Here is a 17,647-nt window from a genome sequence, read left to right as displayed (position 1 = left end):
CCTCTCTTAGCTTCTCCGGAGCAAACTCTGGGCTAGCATCTCCAAACATCTCCAAGCATCTCCCAAACATTAGCATCTGTGTTGGCTCTTATTTCTCTTAAATACTCCAGTGAACTAATCAAGCCCCACCCTAAATGGGCGGGGTCCACACCTCTGTGGAAATAATTTAATAATAGTTCTCACCCCCAGTTGAGTGGGTCACATCTCCATGGAAACATTCAAACAAAAGGTTCCACCCTAATCAAGACTAATAAGTCTGCCCCCCACAATATTACATTAAAGAACATGGCTTTTGTGGGGGACATAATAGATTCAAACTGACAAAGCAATATGTAAATATACAGTGTACACAATGATCCTTTCTTTCCCTATGATCCCTACTTCTATTCCCCTCCCCAACAGCCATAATGCCAGCAAACTTCCAGCCCCTTCTCTATGTGAATAAATAAATAAATAAATAAATAAATAAATAAATAAATAAATAAATAAAGACAACCTGATCTCTCTCTCTCTCTCTCTTTCCATCTTTTTCTTAACACATGCATCATTATATGGGTGGAACTGTCAGTGTCCCACCATATAAAAGTCCGCATTTTTACCACCTCAAAGCTTGCTAGCTCACCTTCTGGTTGGTCAGCATCTGCAACTCTTTGCCAGAGGGTTTTCTCTGGGCAACAAAGCTTACTTTCTTAACTTGTGTAACAAGCCAGAAGCACCAAAGAATTAAAACTTTTCAGGGCAGCCCTCCACAAAAGATAGTTCCCTTGTCCTTTGGATGGAGCTATTCGGTTATATGTGCTGTAGAGTCTCCCAGAATTCCCTGGTGGGATTACGTTCCAGTTGCCCACAATTATAATTTGCTTGACAATGAACTCTTCTTTTTCTTTCTTCTCTTTATATCTTATTTCCTCGCTCCCATACCTGTGTCTCCTGGGATCACCTTCCAAGTAAACTACCTGCTTTTAAACCTTTGTATCAGGATCTGTTTCCCACAGGACAGTATGGAAATCTTTCCATATTAATATACAAATATTAATATTTATATTAATCATTTTTGACAGTTGCATAGTCTTCCTCATTGTGGGCTCTACCATCATTTCTTTACACCATCCCCCACCCCCGCCCCCTCCCCATTGAGAAATATTTAGGTTGTTTTCAATTTCTTATTTTTGCAACCCACACTACAAGAAATATCGTTGCCTATAATCACTGTGCCCCATATTCAGCCATTAGTTATAGCAGCTCATTATGGAAACGAGCTGCTTGATCTTCATCCAAAGTATTGTTATAATTACAATCATACTGAAGAACGAAAGAATGAGCAATAAAATTAGCAATGCCAAGAGGCAGCTGATGCTGGCATAAATAAAATCTCACCACAAGTAATCTCCTTTACAACATTTGGCGATTAGAGATTTGCCATTTGGCTCCCATGCTTGGAAGGAAACGACCTGTGATCTCAATTTGGCATTTCTACTTGGTCTTTTGGAGGAAAGAGCAAGGCCAAGGGCAGGTTTGTGAGCAAGCGTATTCCAGACACAAATCTGAAGAGCTTTCTGAGGCAGCTTTCAAGGCAGACTGGATGGGCAGCTGCCTGGGATATTAATGTGTAAGAGCAGCTAAAACACACGTAGACAGCCAGTTAATTCAGGTTTTCATCGCAGCCACTTACACAACTGATGCTTCTCCTGAAGTACACGGCACCCTCTACTGGGAATAAAAAACCCTCTGCCCCAATGCCAACCTGTGACCTCAGTAGTTCTGTGATGTGATATGTGTGATTAGAGGTGATTATCATTTTTCGGTGCTTATTTACATTTTCTAAATTTTCTAAAACAAAAATGTGTTGTTTGTAATGAAAAAATAGAGTTATTTTTAACTCCCTTGCTTTAACTAAAGTCCATTTCTTCTTGATGTTCCTCCATAAACATAAAGTGTGATTATTTGGCAACCTAAATGTGATTCCTCTCCCCTACCTTAAAAGGACTAAACTTTGCTCAGAACCACAGAAGTTCTACATTCCCGGAATCATCACCAAAGGTGTACCAACATCCCCAGAGGGCATTAATGATTTATGAGGACCTTCCGACTACATATGCTCATAACTGTTTCAGCTATGTTTGTTCAACACAGCATCAGATATGTTTGTTCAAGCTTTGGCATCAGGTAGATTTGGATTTGAACCCAGTTTTCCCATGTGGGAGACTGTTTGCACAAGTGGCCCCAATTTCTCCCATCCCTGTATCTGAGCTCCTTGCTACATGACTTTGCAGCTTGCTCCATCAAGAGGCTATTTCCCCAACCCTTGAATATGGGCTGGCTCTGTGATTTTGCTTTGCCCAACAGAACGTAGCGGAAGTGTTGTGCCAGTTCCAAGCTTCGGCCTCAAGAAGGCTCGCAGCGTCTGCTTGCTGGTTTGGGTTCCTGCCCAGGGGCCATGTGAGCAAGCCTTGGGGCTGCCTGATGGTGGATGAGAGACATGTGGAGCAAAGATGAGTCAGTCGAGGCCGATAGACCAGCCAGCACCCATCCAAGTCACCAGTTGTCTGAAGACACATGGGTGAGCCCCACTGAGCCCAGAAGAACCAACGAACTGCTGAGCTAAAGAAAGAGGAGTTAAATAAATCGTTGCTGTTTTAGCCATAAGTATTGGGGTGGTTTGTTACAAAGCCAAAGCTAACCCTACACTCTACTTGGTAGCTGTCTGGCCTGAAGCAAGTCACCTATGATTTCTGAGCCTCAGTTTTCTCATCTGTAAATTGGGGATAATAGGGTTGTTGAATGGACAGTGAGGTAGTGTGAGGAAGACCATAACATAGTGTCTAGCACTTGGTAAGCACTCAGTTGACATTATTATTGTTATTATTATATCACTATTAATGTTATTGTTATTATCACCATGAACAACTTTGGGGGAAGGAAGAAAGTAAAGAAGAAAGAAAGGGAGAAAAGGAGGTACATAGAAAAGCACAGATCAATGCAGAGGGATGGGCTTCTAATTAATAACATAAATTGTATTTATACTAAAAATTCAGAGTACACTATAAGCACTTCTGGTTGTTGAACTTTTAAAAAGCATATAGGGAATTAAAAGTGTCCAGTTCCGACAGGCGGGGCAAGATGGCGGCATGGAGAGGAGTGGAAACTAAGTAGTCCCCCTGGAACAACTACAAAAAACCAGAAACAACTAGTAAATAATCCAGAATAACTGCAGGGGGACAAACGAGACCATCCACTCATCGTACACCAACCTGAATTGGGAAGAATGCCCGAGAACACAGCGTAAAATCTGTAAGTAAAACCTGTGGATCCAAGTTGTGAGACCCCCTCCCCCATAGCCCGAGCTGCAAAGCCTTGTGATGCCAGAGAGAAGCTCTCTCCCAGCAAGCGAATATAGCTCAGCTGAGCTCCAACTGGGGTTTTAAGTAGCGAGTGCGAACTGCTCACTACAGGTACGCATCCCCAAAAACAGACAGAGGCTTTGGGTGACAACTGACCTTGGAGAGCCGGAGGGTCGCCTTGGACTGGGTCTGAAGGGGACTATCTGTTTCTTTTTTGGCTCAGTGGAGAAAGCCCCAGTCATTTTCAGTTTCCAGGGCTGTGACTCTGGGAAGGGTGGAGACAGCACAAGCAGAGAGCGAGACCATTGAAATGCTAATGACCTCCACCTGAGGGGTCTGTCTTCTCTAGGAGGAAAGGGGTGGGGCCCTTTCCATTCAGAACCAGACCCCAGAGCCTGGGGGAACACGGCCATACCTCCTCACACCAGTCAAGAATTATAGGCTAACAGGCGTCACCTGCTGGGCAGAAAAGCACAGTGACCCGAGGCATCAAAGGGTGGAGCAATTTTCTAAGACACACCCGCAGGGAAACCAGATACTGAATATTTCTTCCCTCTGGGACCTGAGCCTGTTCTGGTCTGGGAAACCCTGATTTGGATAACCAAGGAAACCATGCCTAGACAACAGAAAATTACAACCTACACTAAGAAAAACAAAGTTATGGCCCAGTCAAAGGAACAAATGTACACTTCAACTGAGATACAGGAATTTAAACAACTAATGCTAAATCAAATCAAAAAGTTTAGAGAAGATATTGCAAAAGAGATAGAGGCTGTAAAGGAAGCACTGGGCATGTACACGGCAGAAATCAAAAGTTCAAAAAAACAACTAGTAGAATCTATGGAAATGAAAGGCACAACACAAGAGATGAAAGACACAATGGAAACATACAACAGCAGATCTCAAGAGGCAGAAGAAAACACTCGGGAACTGGAGAACAAAACACCTGAAAGCCTACACGCAAAGGAGCAGATGGAGAAAAGAATGAAAAAATATGAGCAACGTCTCCGGGAACTCAAGGATGAAACAAAGTACAATAATGTACGTATCATTGGTGTCCCAAAAGGAGAAGAGAAGGGAAAGGGGGCAGAAGCAATAACAGAGGAAATAATTAATGAAAATTTCCCATCTCTTATGAAAGACATAAAATTACAGATCCAAGAAGCGCAGCGTACTCCAAACAGAAGAGATATGAATAGGCCTACGCCAAGATAATTAATAATCAGATTATCAAATGTCAAAGACAAAGAGAGAATCCTGAAAGCAGCAAGAGAAAAGCGATCCATTACATACAAAGGAAGCTTAATAAGACTAAGTGCAGATCTCTCAGCAGAAACCATGGAGGCAAGAAGGAAGTGGTGTGATATATTTAAGATACTGAAAGAGAAAAACCACCAACCAAGAATCCTATATCCAGCAAAGCTGTCCTTCAAATATGAGGGAGAGCTCAAAATATTTTCTGACAAACAGACAATGAGAGACTTTGTGAACAAGACACCTGCCCTACAGGAAATACTAAAGGGAGCACTACAGGGTGATAGAAGACAGGAGTGCGTGGTTTGGAACACAATTTGGGGAGATGGTAGCACAACAATGTAAGTACACTGAACAAAGGTAACTATGAATACGGTTGAGAGAGGAAGGTGGGGAGCATGTGAGACACCACAAGAGAGGAGGAAAGATAAAGACTGGGACTGCGTAACTTGGTGAAATCTAGAGTATCCAACAATTGTGTTAAAATGTACAAATATGTTCTTTTATGGGGGAGAACAAGCAAATGCCAACCTTGCAAGGTGTTAAAAATGGGGAGGCATTGGGGGAGGGATGCAATCAGCATAAACTAGAGACTGTAACTAATAGAATCATTGTATTATGCTTCCTTTAATGTAACAAAGGTGATATACCAAGGTATATGCAGATAAGAGGGGGGGATAGGGGAGGCATGTTAGACACTTGACATTGGTGGTATTGTCTGATTCTTTATTCTACTTTGATTTAAGGTTATTTTTCCTTTTGCTGCTTCCTAGCTGTCATTTTTCTTTCCTCTTTCTTTTGCCTCTCTACCTTCTTTGACTCTCCCTCCTGCCTTATGGAAGAAATGTAGATGCTCTTATACAGATAGTGGTGAAGGTGGTGAACACATAAATGTATGACCCTGCAGAAAACCATTGATTATTTACTTGGGATGGAATGTATGGTGAGTGAACAAAACCGTATTTTAAAAAAATGGGTTGATGACAAAACCTCGAGGGCAATATACTGAGTGAAATAAGCCAGACACATAAGGACAATTATTGCAGGGTCTCACTGATAGGAACTAATTATAATATGTAAACTCATAGACATGAAATATAAGGTACCAAGATATAGGACGAGGCTTAAGAATGGGGAGTGGTTGCCTAGTATGAGCAGAATGTTCAAAGGATGAACTTAAATGTTTGGAAATGAACAGGGGTGTCGGTAGCAAGATGTGAGAATAACTAACAGCGCCAAATGGTGTGTGAATGAGGTGGAAAGGGGAAGCTCAGAGTCATATATGTCACCAGAAGGAAAGTTGGAGGTCAAAAGATGGGAATGTATAAAACTGAATCCTATGGTGGGCAATGTCCATGATCAACTGTACAAATACTAGAAATTGCTTCCATGAACTGGAACAAATGTATGACAATACATTTAGAAGTTAATAATAGAGGGGCATATAGAGAAGAACTATACACCTATTACAAACTATATACTACAGTTAGTAGTATTTCAACATTTTTTCATAAACAGTAACAAATGTACTATATCAATACTAGGAGTCAACAATTGAGGGGGGTTGGTTAGGGATAGGGGAGGATTAGAGTTTCCTTTTCTTTTTTTCTTTTTTCATCTTTCAATTTATTTCTTGTCTGGAGTAATGAAAAGTTTCTAAAAATTGAACAAAAATTAAGTGTGATGGATGCACAGCTGTATGAGGGTACCCAGGGGCAAGCGATTGTACACTTTGGATCTTTGGATAATTGTATGGTACCTGAACAATCTCAATAAAAATGAAAAAAAAAAAAGCATATAGGGAGGATCTGGGAAAGATTGTGGAGTAGGAAATTCCATGAATCGATCCCTCCACCAAAACAACTATTGAACTGGCAGGAATTGTCTGAATAAACTACTTGGGAAGTCTGGAGTCAAAGAAGAAATCAAAGGGAAATTAGAAAATACTTAGAAATGAATGAAAATGAAAACACATAGCAAAACTTACGGGATGCAGCAAGTATTTGGAAGGAAATGTAAAGCAATAAATTGCCTACATTAAAAAAGAAGAAAGATCACAAATCAATAGCCTAACTTCACACCTAGAGGAAGCAGAAAAGCAAGAGCAAACTAAACCCAAAGTTAAAAAAGGAAGGAAATAGTAAAAACTAGAATGGAAATAAATGAAATAATGAATAGGAAAACAACAGAATCTATAAAACCAAACATTGGTTTTTTGAAAAGATCAATAAAATTGACAAGTCTTTAACCAGACTGACAAAGGAACAAAAGAGAAGATAACTAAACTAAAATCAGAAATGAAAGTGGGGACATCACGAACAACCTTTCCAACCTAAATTGGAAAATGAACAATTGTACACTGAATTAGATAACCTAGATAAAATGGGCAAATTCCTGGAAACACACAATTTACCTAAACTGACTCAAATAGAAATAGAAAAATCTCAACAGAACCGTAACAAGAGACTGAATCAGTGACCAAAACCTCCAAACAGAGAAAAGTCCAGAACCAGATGGCTGTCACTGCCATCTGATACTGTTTATAAACAATAAAATTTTGTTTATTTTAAACAATAAAAAATGTGTAATTCTTTAATTCTTCATTTAAAGAAAAATTCATTAATACAAATCCTTCGGAAACTCTTCCAAAAATTGAAGAGGAGGGAATACTTTCTAACTCTTTCTGGGAGGTCATTATTACCTTGCTACCAAAGCCAGATAGAGACAGCACATATAAAGAAAATCACAGACCCATAGCCCTTATGAATATAGATGTAAAAATCCTTAACAATGGGGGACAAGAACCCCAGGGATGAGCCTGGCCCTGACATCATGGGATTGACAATGACTTCTTGACAAAAATGGGGAAAAGAAATGTAACAAAATAAGGTTTTGGTGGCTAAGAGATTCCAAATAGAGTTGAGAGGTTATTCTGGAGGTTACTCTTATGCAAGCTTCAGCCAGATATTATAAATTGCTACAGTATGTCAAGCTCCAACCAATAATATTCCTGAAAACACTGAAGACAGCCCAGGGCTGTATCTAAGACTCTATAAAAGTTTTACTCATTAAGTTTATGTTCCAGAAACTTAAAACCTCCAGATTATTCTTATGCCAGATAAGCCCTGAAATTTAGAGGTACCAGTTTCTCCCAGAACATCAACCAGTTGCATTCCCCTACCCCATATTGTTGACACCCCTTTTCAACATTAAGAAGTTAGAATGGTCATTGCCCAAATATCCCTGAAGACAGAAAATAATCAAATGAGAGGGAGGAGTTTTGACAGAGAAGATAGGATTTAACAAATGATTATGGCTACTGAATCATGATATAGATATTTCTTTTTTAGTTTCTAGTGTATTAGAACAGCCAGAAGGAAATACCTGAAATTGTGAAACTGTAACCCATACTATACTTTGAAATTTGCTCTATAACTACCTGTTAAACTGTATTTAGAAATTTATCACTTTTCTGTATATATGCTATATTTCACAATAAAAATGTTTTTTTTTAAATCCTTAACAAAATACTGGCAAACTGAGTCCAACAGTAAATTAAAAGGATTATACACCACAACCAAGCAGGATTTATTCCAGGAATGCAAGATGGTTTCAACATAAAAATATCAATCAATGCAACATACCACATTAAAATAATGAAGGAACAAAACCACATGATTATCTCAACTGATACAGAAAAAGCATTTGACAAAATCCAACATCCGTTCATGACAAAAACACTCAGAGAACTTTCTCAATATGATAAAAGGCATTTATGAAAAACCCATAGTTAATGTCATACTCAGTGGTGAAAGACTGAAAACTTTTCCAAAGATGAGGAACAAGACAACAATGCCCACTGTCACCACCGCTATTCAACATTGAACTGGCAGTTCTAGCCAGAGCAATTAGGCAAGAAGAAAGAAAAAGGCAGCCAACTTGAAAAGGAAGAAGCAAAACTATCTCTATTTGCAGATGACATGATCCTATATATAGCAAATCCCAAAGTATCCAAAGAAAGCTACTAGAATTAATAAACGAATTCAGCAAACTGGTGAAGTACAAGATCAACACACAAAAATCAGTTGTGTTTCCATACTCAAGTAATGAACAATTGCATACAAAATTAAGAAAAGTATCCCATTTCCAACAGCATCTAAAAGAATAAAATATCTAGGAAGTGAAAGACTTGTACACTGAAAACTATAAAACATGGCTGAAAGAAATTAACGAAGACCTAAGTAAATGGCAAAACACCTGTGATTATGGGTGAAGACTTCATATTGTTAATAAGTCGATATTACCCAAAGTGATCGATACATTCAATGAATGTAATCCCTATCAAAATCCAGACAGCCATTTTTGCAGAAATGGAAAAGCTGATCCTCAAATTCACATGGAATTTCAGGGCCACGAATGGCCAAAACTGTCTTGAAAAAGAACAAAGTTGGGGGACTCATTTTCTGATTTCAAAACTAATTACAAAGCTACAGTAATCAAAACAGTGTGGTGTCAGCCCAAGGACAGACATATAGACCAATATAGAATTGAGAGTCCAGAAACAAACCCACCCATCTACAGCCAGTTGATTTTCGACAAGGGCTTCAAGTCCATTGAATAGGGGAAAGAATAGTCTCTTCAACAAATGGTGCTGGGAAAACTGGATTTCCACATGCAAAAGCATGAAGTTGGACCCCTACCTCTCACCATATACAAAGCTTAACTCAAAATGGATCAATGACCTAAATACAAGAGCTAAAACCATAAAACTCTTAGAAGAAAACAGAGGGAAGCAGCTTCAGAACTTTGCGTTAGGCAATGGTTTCTTAGACTTGACACCCAAAGAACAAGCAACAAAAGAAAACATAGATAAATTGAATTTCACCAAAATTTTAAAAACTTTTGTGCATCAAAGGACATTATCAAGGAAGTGAAAAGACAACCTACAGAATGGGAGAAAACATTTGGAAGCCATATATCTGATAGGAGTTTTGAAATTTATCACTTGTTGAAATTTATCACTTTTCTGTATATATGTTATATTTCACAATACAATTTTTTTAATATCCTTAAGAGAATATATAAAGAATATATCCAGAATATATAAAGAACTGTCACAACTCATCAACAAAAAGAGAAAGAGCCCAATTAAAAATTGGCAAAGGACTTGAATAGGCATTTCTCCAAAGAAAATATACAAATGCCCAATAAGCACATGAAAAGACATTCATCACCCTTAGCATTAGGAAAATGCAAATCAAAACCACAATGATATACAACTTCACATGCATAAGCGTGGCTATTATTTTATAATATCAATATTTTTAATGATGGCTACTATTTAAAAAAAATGGAAAATAAGTGTTGGTGAGAATGTGAAGAAATTGGAACCCTCCGGCATTGCTGGTGAGAATGCAAAATGATGCAACCACTGTGCAAAACCATTTGGTGGTACCTCCAGAAGTAAACAGAATTACCTTATGACCCAGCAATCCCACTTCTAGGGATATACCCAAAGGAACTGCAAGCAGGGATTCAAACAGATACTTATATGCCAGTGGTCAAAGCAGCATGATTCACAATATCCAAAAGATGGAAGCAACCCAAGTGTTCATCAATGGATAAATGGATTAACAAAATGTGGTATATACACCAATGGAATATTAGTCAGCCATAAAAAGGAATGAAGTTCTGATATACACTGCAACATGCATGAACCTTGAAAACATTATGCTAAGTGAAATAAGCCAAACACAGAAGGTCAAATATTGCATGATTCCACTTATGTGAGGTTTCCAGAAAGGAAAAATTCATAGAGACAGAAAACAAAATAGTGGGTACCTGGGGCTGAAGGGAGGAAGGATTGTGCAGTTATTGCTCAATGGGCACACGTTTCTGTTTGGGGTGATGAAAATGTACTGGAAATAGTGGAGAAAGTGACACAACATTGTCAATGTATTTAATGTCAATGAATTATACACTTAAAATGGTTAAAATGGTTTTAAGTTATGTATATTTTACCACAATAAAAATGTTAAAAAAACTTTTACAGCAAAATTGTACTCATTTGGTCTGGTGAAGGGGTGCAATTGGGTAAAACTATTCTAAATTAATGGAAACTTTTAATTAAACATTGTCAACTAAATGTTTCCAAATAATGAGCTTAGGGAAGCCATTTTTGTAACTATATAAGAACATTGTATAATCAAGATATAATTTTTTTATGTAAATGGCTACTGCTGGGAAACCACAGCTCTCTTGGGTGATTAAATACTTCTGTGATTTTGTTCATTGTTTTCACTTGCTCTCCTCCCAAATAAAAGCCATGCAGTGGAGTTGTAAAGAGCATAGGCTTGGAGAGTCAAGTCACGTTTAAATCTTGTCTTTGGCATTTCCTAGCTGTGTGTCCTCGGGCACGTGACCTAATTTCTTACTGGTAAAATGGAGATAAAATGGAGATAATAATATGTATGTCTCGAGGCTCTGTGGGTTTTAAAATGGTCATAAATGTAAGCTCATGGCCCAGTGCCTGTCCCATAGTAATAGCTCAATAAACAAACAGGAGGGCTTTAGTAGCATTCAGTCCAGAGGTGTGACATTTGAGGTGTGTGGGGAGAAGACAGGCCAGCTGGGGACCCTCCCAGCATAAGGAAAGCTTCACCCCAAGTTAAGTTATTTCTTCTTCCTTTTTTCTCCCTTTGCTGCCCTTTCCATCACCAAAGACCATGGTAAAAGTCCCTAAGGCAGATGTTCCGTTTTATTTTATCCAAGAGTCTAATTCTGCAGACTATAAACATAGGCCAGGAGAGAAGGGGACACAGGGGTATGTGTCCTTTATTTTAGTCCCCCTGGGGTCCTATCCTCTCTCCCTGCACTTGACTCTGGGATCTTTCTCCTTTGTAGTCTCTCTCTCCTTTGCTGTTGAGAAAGAGGTTTTCTCTGCTCTAGTTACTCCACCATTGCAATACCATATGTTTAGAATCTTTCAGAGGTTCCTCAAAATTTCTGGTCCACTGATGGTATCCTTTTCCTGCTTCCCAGCTCTGTGTTCTATTTCTTACAACTCTTATGTCATTTCCAGGAAATTTGGAGGAAGTAGAAGTATTAAAGAATGTTTCTCTGTCCACCATCTTGCATGAGAACCACTGAGAACATTCTGGATACTTAAAGCCTTTTCCTTCCCTCCTATGGAGTGAAATCCCAGGGGGCTGTTTGGGGCTATCTCTGCTGCGTCTACCTGAGCATCCCTGGGAAAGGAATATCATCTGTTCTTCTGTGAGTGCATTCCTTCTGACCACTAGGGGTAAGTTCTCCCCTAGTCAATGAATAGCTCAAGAATGGGCAGTGGCTGTGTCAGCAGGGAGTCCCAGAATTAGACCAGAAGTGAAATAAATTGGCCCAAAGGTCCTGCCAGCTCAGATTTATGGTCTTGGCTCTTTTAATTGCCTCTGCTTCAAGCCTCAGGGTTTTTGAGCCCAGCACAGATCCAGGACTGGATGTCAAATGCCTATCCTGCCAGAGTCCTGGGGGAATCAATAATGAGTAGGGCAGGGAGGGACAGAGGGGGAACTGAAAGCAACTCACTGTCTTTCCAGCCTCTAAGTGGCAGGAAGAGCCTGGGGATTCGCCATGTGGTCATATCTCCCTCCTTATCCACAATCTCACGCTGAGGCCATTATAAGGACACTCAAGCTTCTTACTAAAGCCTTCAGTAGGTCAGAAGTTTGCTAACATTTATTGAGTGCTTTGACAGGCACTGTTATGTAATAGTCAATGTGACCCCTGAGGTGGGTATATTATTAACCCCATTTTAGAGATGGAGAAACTGAGGTGTAGAAAGGCTAAGAGATTTGCCCAAGGTCACAGCTATTATGTGAAAGAGGCAGGATTCAAACCCAGGCAGTCCACGCTACTTTGGAATCAGCTTCAACCCTCTAGACTATGTCTCCCAGTTCTTCTCCATCCTGACATTCAACAGGCTCAATAACTCAGTCCCTGAGATGCTGACTTTTAGAGGGCAGGGACTGTAGGGGTACAGCTCCCATAGCCTGATCTAGCTACTTCTGCTGCCAAAGAGCCAACCTTCCAGCGACAGAGATCTTCACTGAGACCCAGTATGGAACCATCCCTCATCTTTTGGTGGCAGATTATTGACACTGAATTCCTTCCATTTTGGAAGGAGTGACAATTCCTCTTGATGGCAATTGGCACATATTCTGGGTGATGTTTTGCCTTTCCTGCCCACAGGGTCTCAGACAGCACCATTATCCGAAGGCTTACAGAGTATCTGACCCTTTGGTATGGGGACCCACAAGATACTATGTGGGACCAAGGGAGTTGATATATAGCAAAGGAGATGCAGCTGTGCAAATGGGAATAGGACCATGAAATCCATTCTTAAACTGTTGGCCTGATAGAAAGCAATGGAACAGCCTTTTGAAGGTGCTGCTGGGGTGGGTGAATTTGGAGATGGTGGCCTGTAAGGACGGGGCACTGCCCTCCAGGACACAGTACACACTTCAACCCAGTGGCTGTGTTCCCAATAAATAATCCAGGGGTGGAAGTATGAGTGGGTCTCATTTACCATTTCTCCCAGTGACCCACATGGGATATTTGTACTTCCCATCCTGAAACTTTAGGTTCTGTGGGTCTAGAGGTCTTGGTTCCCAGAGAGGGTATCCTTCTATCAGGGGACACAGAAAGAGTCACATTCGAGTTTAAGCAGTAACTATTACCCAGCAACTTTAGGCTCCTTGTGTCAATAAATGAGAAGGCAGGAAAGAGTCACTACTTTGTCAGAGGTAATTGATCCTGATTATCAGGAGCAGGGAGGGCTGCTGTTGGAGTATGGGGGCACCCAGGTGATCCACTGAGCATCTCTTAGTGCACCTCTAACCACTTTTGATGTTAAAGGGACAAATGCAGCAGTTATGGCCTGAGAAGGTCACGGTGGCCAGGGAAGGAGTACAGTTCACCCCAACAGGTAAGCCACCGAAACCAGCAGAAGTGCTAGCCAAAGGTGAGGGCAATCTAGAATGGGTAGTAGAGGAGGGAGGTAAGAAGCATCAGTCACAGCTCTGAGGCCAGCTGGTAATAGCAGGGACAGAAGTTTGTTCCAAGAAAAGAGTTGATAAGTTTTCCCAGGAAAAGAGACCAATCAGTGTCCTGGAGGAGCTGCTCCCAGATGGTGTGAACTTATTGTAGGAAACAGGTGGATCCAGAAGAGCAAGGGGTGGACTGTCATGGTGACTGTGATGCTCCTGCAGGATTCACCCTTCAGGACTGAGGCACCGATTCCCTTGGCTGTTGAGAACTCAGTTGAGGCCCTCCCAGGAAGTGCCTTGGCCAAGGTCATGCTCTCTCCCCAGGGGCAGCCCATATCCAATGACTGACAGATGTGAAGGTCCAGCCCCCTTGCCTCAATTTGGAACAATTCTGAAAGGCCATTGCAGCTTCTGAACACCCCTGGGATCAGTTGAGGCCTGTGTTTTAATTGCAAATAACTCAGTTTCTCTCTCTGCCCAGTCCTGTTATACTCACTCCTTTATAGGTGTGGATCCCAGTAATGACCTGCACCCAAATTTCTAAGGTCAGAGTCTATTTCCCAGGATTCCGACAGGGAGCATGTCTGTCTTGCTCACTGCTATATTCCCATTACCTACCATGGGCCTGGGCTATAGTAGGTGCTCAATAAATATAGGTTGAATGAATGAGTAAACTAGAAGGGATCTACTTGACCCTCATGCAACATTCCCTAAATTATTGCAATAAGGTTCCTTGAACCCAACCCATCTTGCCTGTCATTGTCAGTTGATACTTCTAAAGTATCTCCTCTGCTCAAGAACTCTCAGTGACTCCCCACCACTTATAGACAGGCCTTTGTCCTGGCATTCAAGGTCCTTAACAAGCTTGCCCCAGGCTACCTGTCCATCATCAGCTTTCAGTTCTCACCTATTTCAGCTCTCCGAGCTAACCAAATCAGACCCTGAACCTTCCTCAATTCATTTAGTGCTTCATCTTCTCTTGCAGTTCCGTTCCTGTGAAAAATCCTTCAACTTCCCCCAAACTCCCTTCTGGGCCTTCCCAAATGCTTTTTACATCCTTTATGGCAGGGCAGTCACAAGCAATGGTCAGAGCCCAGGCTCTGGAGTTGTAAGGGCCTGAGGGCAGATGCAGCTTTGTCACTTGGGGTGAGTTACTCTACCTCCCTGTGCCTCTGTTTCTTTATCAGTAAAATAGGGTTAAAAATAGACTTTACCTCACAGGACACTTTGGGGGATGAAATGTGATAATCTAAGCTGTATACCACCTAGAACAGCACCCGACACACTGAACACTATAAATATTAGCTATTATCATCCACCTTTAGGGCAGGAATCAACAGGCGTTTTCTATAACATGCCAGATGGTAAATATTTTAGGTTTCGGAACCATGCGTCTGCTGAGATGACTCAACTCTGTCACTGTGGTGTGCAAGCAGTCATAAACAATATGTAAACAAATGGGCGTGGCTGTGTGCCAATAAAACTTTATTTAAAAAACAGGCAGCACGTTGCATTTGGCCCACGGGCTGTAGTTTGCCAACCCCTGCTTTAGGAGCCAGAACAAATGCCACACACTTGGGAAGCCATCCCCATCCCACCAGGAGAAAGTGCCCACTTCCTACAACTCTGAATACACTCAGTATCTTAAATGAAAACAACCCTCTTGTGGTTAGCATCCCACTCTGTATTTTATTGAGGCTAGAAGGGTGCGAGAGGAGGCATAGATGGTTAAAAGCATGTCAGTGTTGTCAGCAGATGAATTCAGGGTCTTAATTCCGCTTACATACTGTGAGACTTGGGCAAATGATTTCACCCAGAGCCTCAGTTTCTTCAACCGTCAAATGGGGATTGTAATAACACAATAATATAAACCACCTGGGCCTGCTTGGATGTGTATAGTTTTTATCGTTATTTCACTTTTACAACCTTCCAGCTATTGTGTGCTAGTTGTTGATCATTATAATATCAATAATGAGAATGTTCTCTTGCTACATCAGAGCTCCTGGATACCAGAAGCCACGGTGTAAACATCTTTGCCAACCCTGAGGCTGTGAACAGACAGAGCTGACTGGCGGCCTTGGCTGGCTGGCCAGCGGGGTATTTACTTACGACTGGGGGACCCCTCCGATTCCAAAGCCCACCAGGCCTCGGAGCACCAGGATCCAGCTGTATATGGGCGCAAAAGCGCTGAGGATCCCATAGTACAGGGTCCAGAGCACGCTGATCTTTAGCCCCTGCGGAGAAAGAAGACACCAAATCACAAGGGCTGACTCAGCACTTCCAGGCAGTGTGGCCCTTGTACCCAAATGTAAAGCCAGTCAGGTCACCCACGCGGCCAAGGTGATGCCAGGGGTTCTCTGCCCGGGTAGCACCAATCCCTAGGAAGGGTTAAGCGAAATCGTGCAACAAGGACAAGTGGGACGAATGAGAGAGAACGTGCCCTGTGTTGTCCACCTCTACTCAGCTCTGGCCAAAAGTTGCCATGACGGATTGTGGTCCCAGGCTGCCAGATCACCCAATTTTCAAGAAACGCAATAAATCTGTTTACATGTATGCAAAATGTGCCATTTTTGAAACGAAGGCAACTGAGTCAAAAATCCTACAAAACATAGTGTGAGATAAATAAAACACATCCATGAGCCATATTTGGCCTATGGGCCACCAGCGTGCAATCTGTAGCCTAGAAGGGCCAAACAAATATTCTGGCATTTGAGCCTCCTGCTCTAAGATTAGCTGAAAGTCTTGCTGCCTCTTAGGTGCCAGGCCTGTAGGGGAGTATGTTGATGTCATACAGCTGCTAAACCACTTATTCAGCTACCCCCAGGGCTGTCTGGCACTTAACCCCCCGGTATTTTCCAATCGTGCTCAATTACAAGGAAAATACTTACAGGGCCAGGAGATCCTGGGGTCCTCAGAGGCAGAGTCCTAGCACATGCCAGCCCTCTCTTTTTGCCTCTTTCTTAAAAACATGGACCTAGAGCTTCCTTTTTTTTAAATTCAGTTTTACTGAGATATATTCACATACCATACAATCATGCATGGTGTAAAATCGACTGTTCACAGTACCATCATATAGTTGTGCATTCATCATCCCAATCTATTTTTGAACATTTTCCTTATACGAGAAAGAATCAGAATAAGAATAAAAAATAAAAGTAAAAAAGAACACCCAAACCAACCCCCCTTCCCACCCTATTTTTCATTTAGATTTGTCCCCATTTTTCTACTCATCCATCCATACACCAGATAAAGGGAGTGTGATCCACAAGGTTTTCACAATCACACCATCACCCCTTGTAATCTACATTGCTATACAATCATCTTCAAGAGTCAAGGCTACTGTACTGGAGTTTGAAAGTTTTGGGTATTTACTTCTAGCTATTCCAATATATTAAAACCTAAAAAGTGTTATCGATATAGTGCATAAGAATGCCCACCAGAGTGACCTCTCGACTCCATTTGAAATCTCTCAGCCACTGAAGCTTTATTTTGTTTCATTTCGCATCCCCCTTTTGGTCAAGAAGATGTTCTCAATCTCATGATGCCGGGTCCAGATTCATCTCTGGGAGTCATATCCTGCGTTGCCAGGGAGATTTACACCCCTGGGAGTCAGGACCTAGAGCTTTTGAACTAGCTAGTAACCTGATAATATTGTGATTTTTTTTTTTTTAACTGTAGGCCCCAAACCATAAAAGTTACCATTCATTGCAGGCTAACTGAGCATCAGCAAACACTGTTGTAAGCACTTCACATGCATTTTCTCATTTAATCCTCCCAACAAACATTTGAGCCCCCTCTGTTGTCAACTCTGTTTCACAGAAGGGAAAACCAAGGCTCAGAGAGGTGAAGCAACTTGCCCAAAGTTACCTCACTCAGAAGTGGGGGCACTGACTATGAACCCTAAGGTTCTATTTTCTTTCCATGGCTGCCACAAGCCCCCAGGTTGTAGAAACTTCTGTAGGAACCCAAGTGGCCCTCCAATTCCTAACCTCATACCTAATTCTCTGC

At 41.3% G+C, this 17,647-nt stretch overlaps 1 protein-coding gene across 3 annotated transcripts in view; it reads right to left on the bottom strand.

Annotated features, from left to right (window-relative positions):
- The window catches only part of LOC119519374 (SV2 related protein), a 104,010-nt gene that overhangs the window by 32,033 nt on the left and 54,330 nt on the right, over positions 1-17,647 (bottom strand). For all 3 annotated transcript variants that reach the window (XR_005214012.1, XM_037816955.1, XM_037816956.1), the window contains exon 6: positions 15,749-15,873. Coding sequence is in view for 2 of the 3 variants with exons in the window: in XM_037816955.1 (XP_037672883.1) it covers positions 15,749-15,873 (125 nt within the window). In the remaining variant the exon portion in view is untranslated. The remainder of the gene's footprint in view (positions 1-15,748; positions 15,874-17,647) is intronic.

Source organism: Choloepus didactylus, chromosome 23 (genome assembly GCF_015220235.1).
Source record: "Choloepus didactylus isolate mChoDid1 chromosome 23, mChoDid1.pri, whole genome shotgun sequence".
Classification (NCBI taxonomy): Eukaryota; Metazoa; Chordata; class Mammalia; order Pilosa; family Megalonychidae; genus Choloepus; species Choloepus didactylus.
Note: the sequence above shows the minus strand (reverse complement) of the source record. Positions and strands in the feature narration are given on the sequence as shown.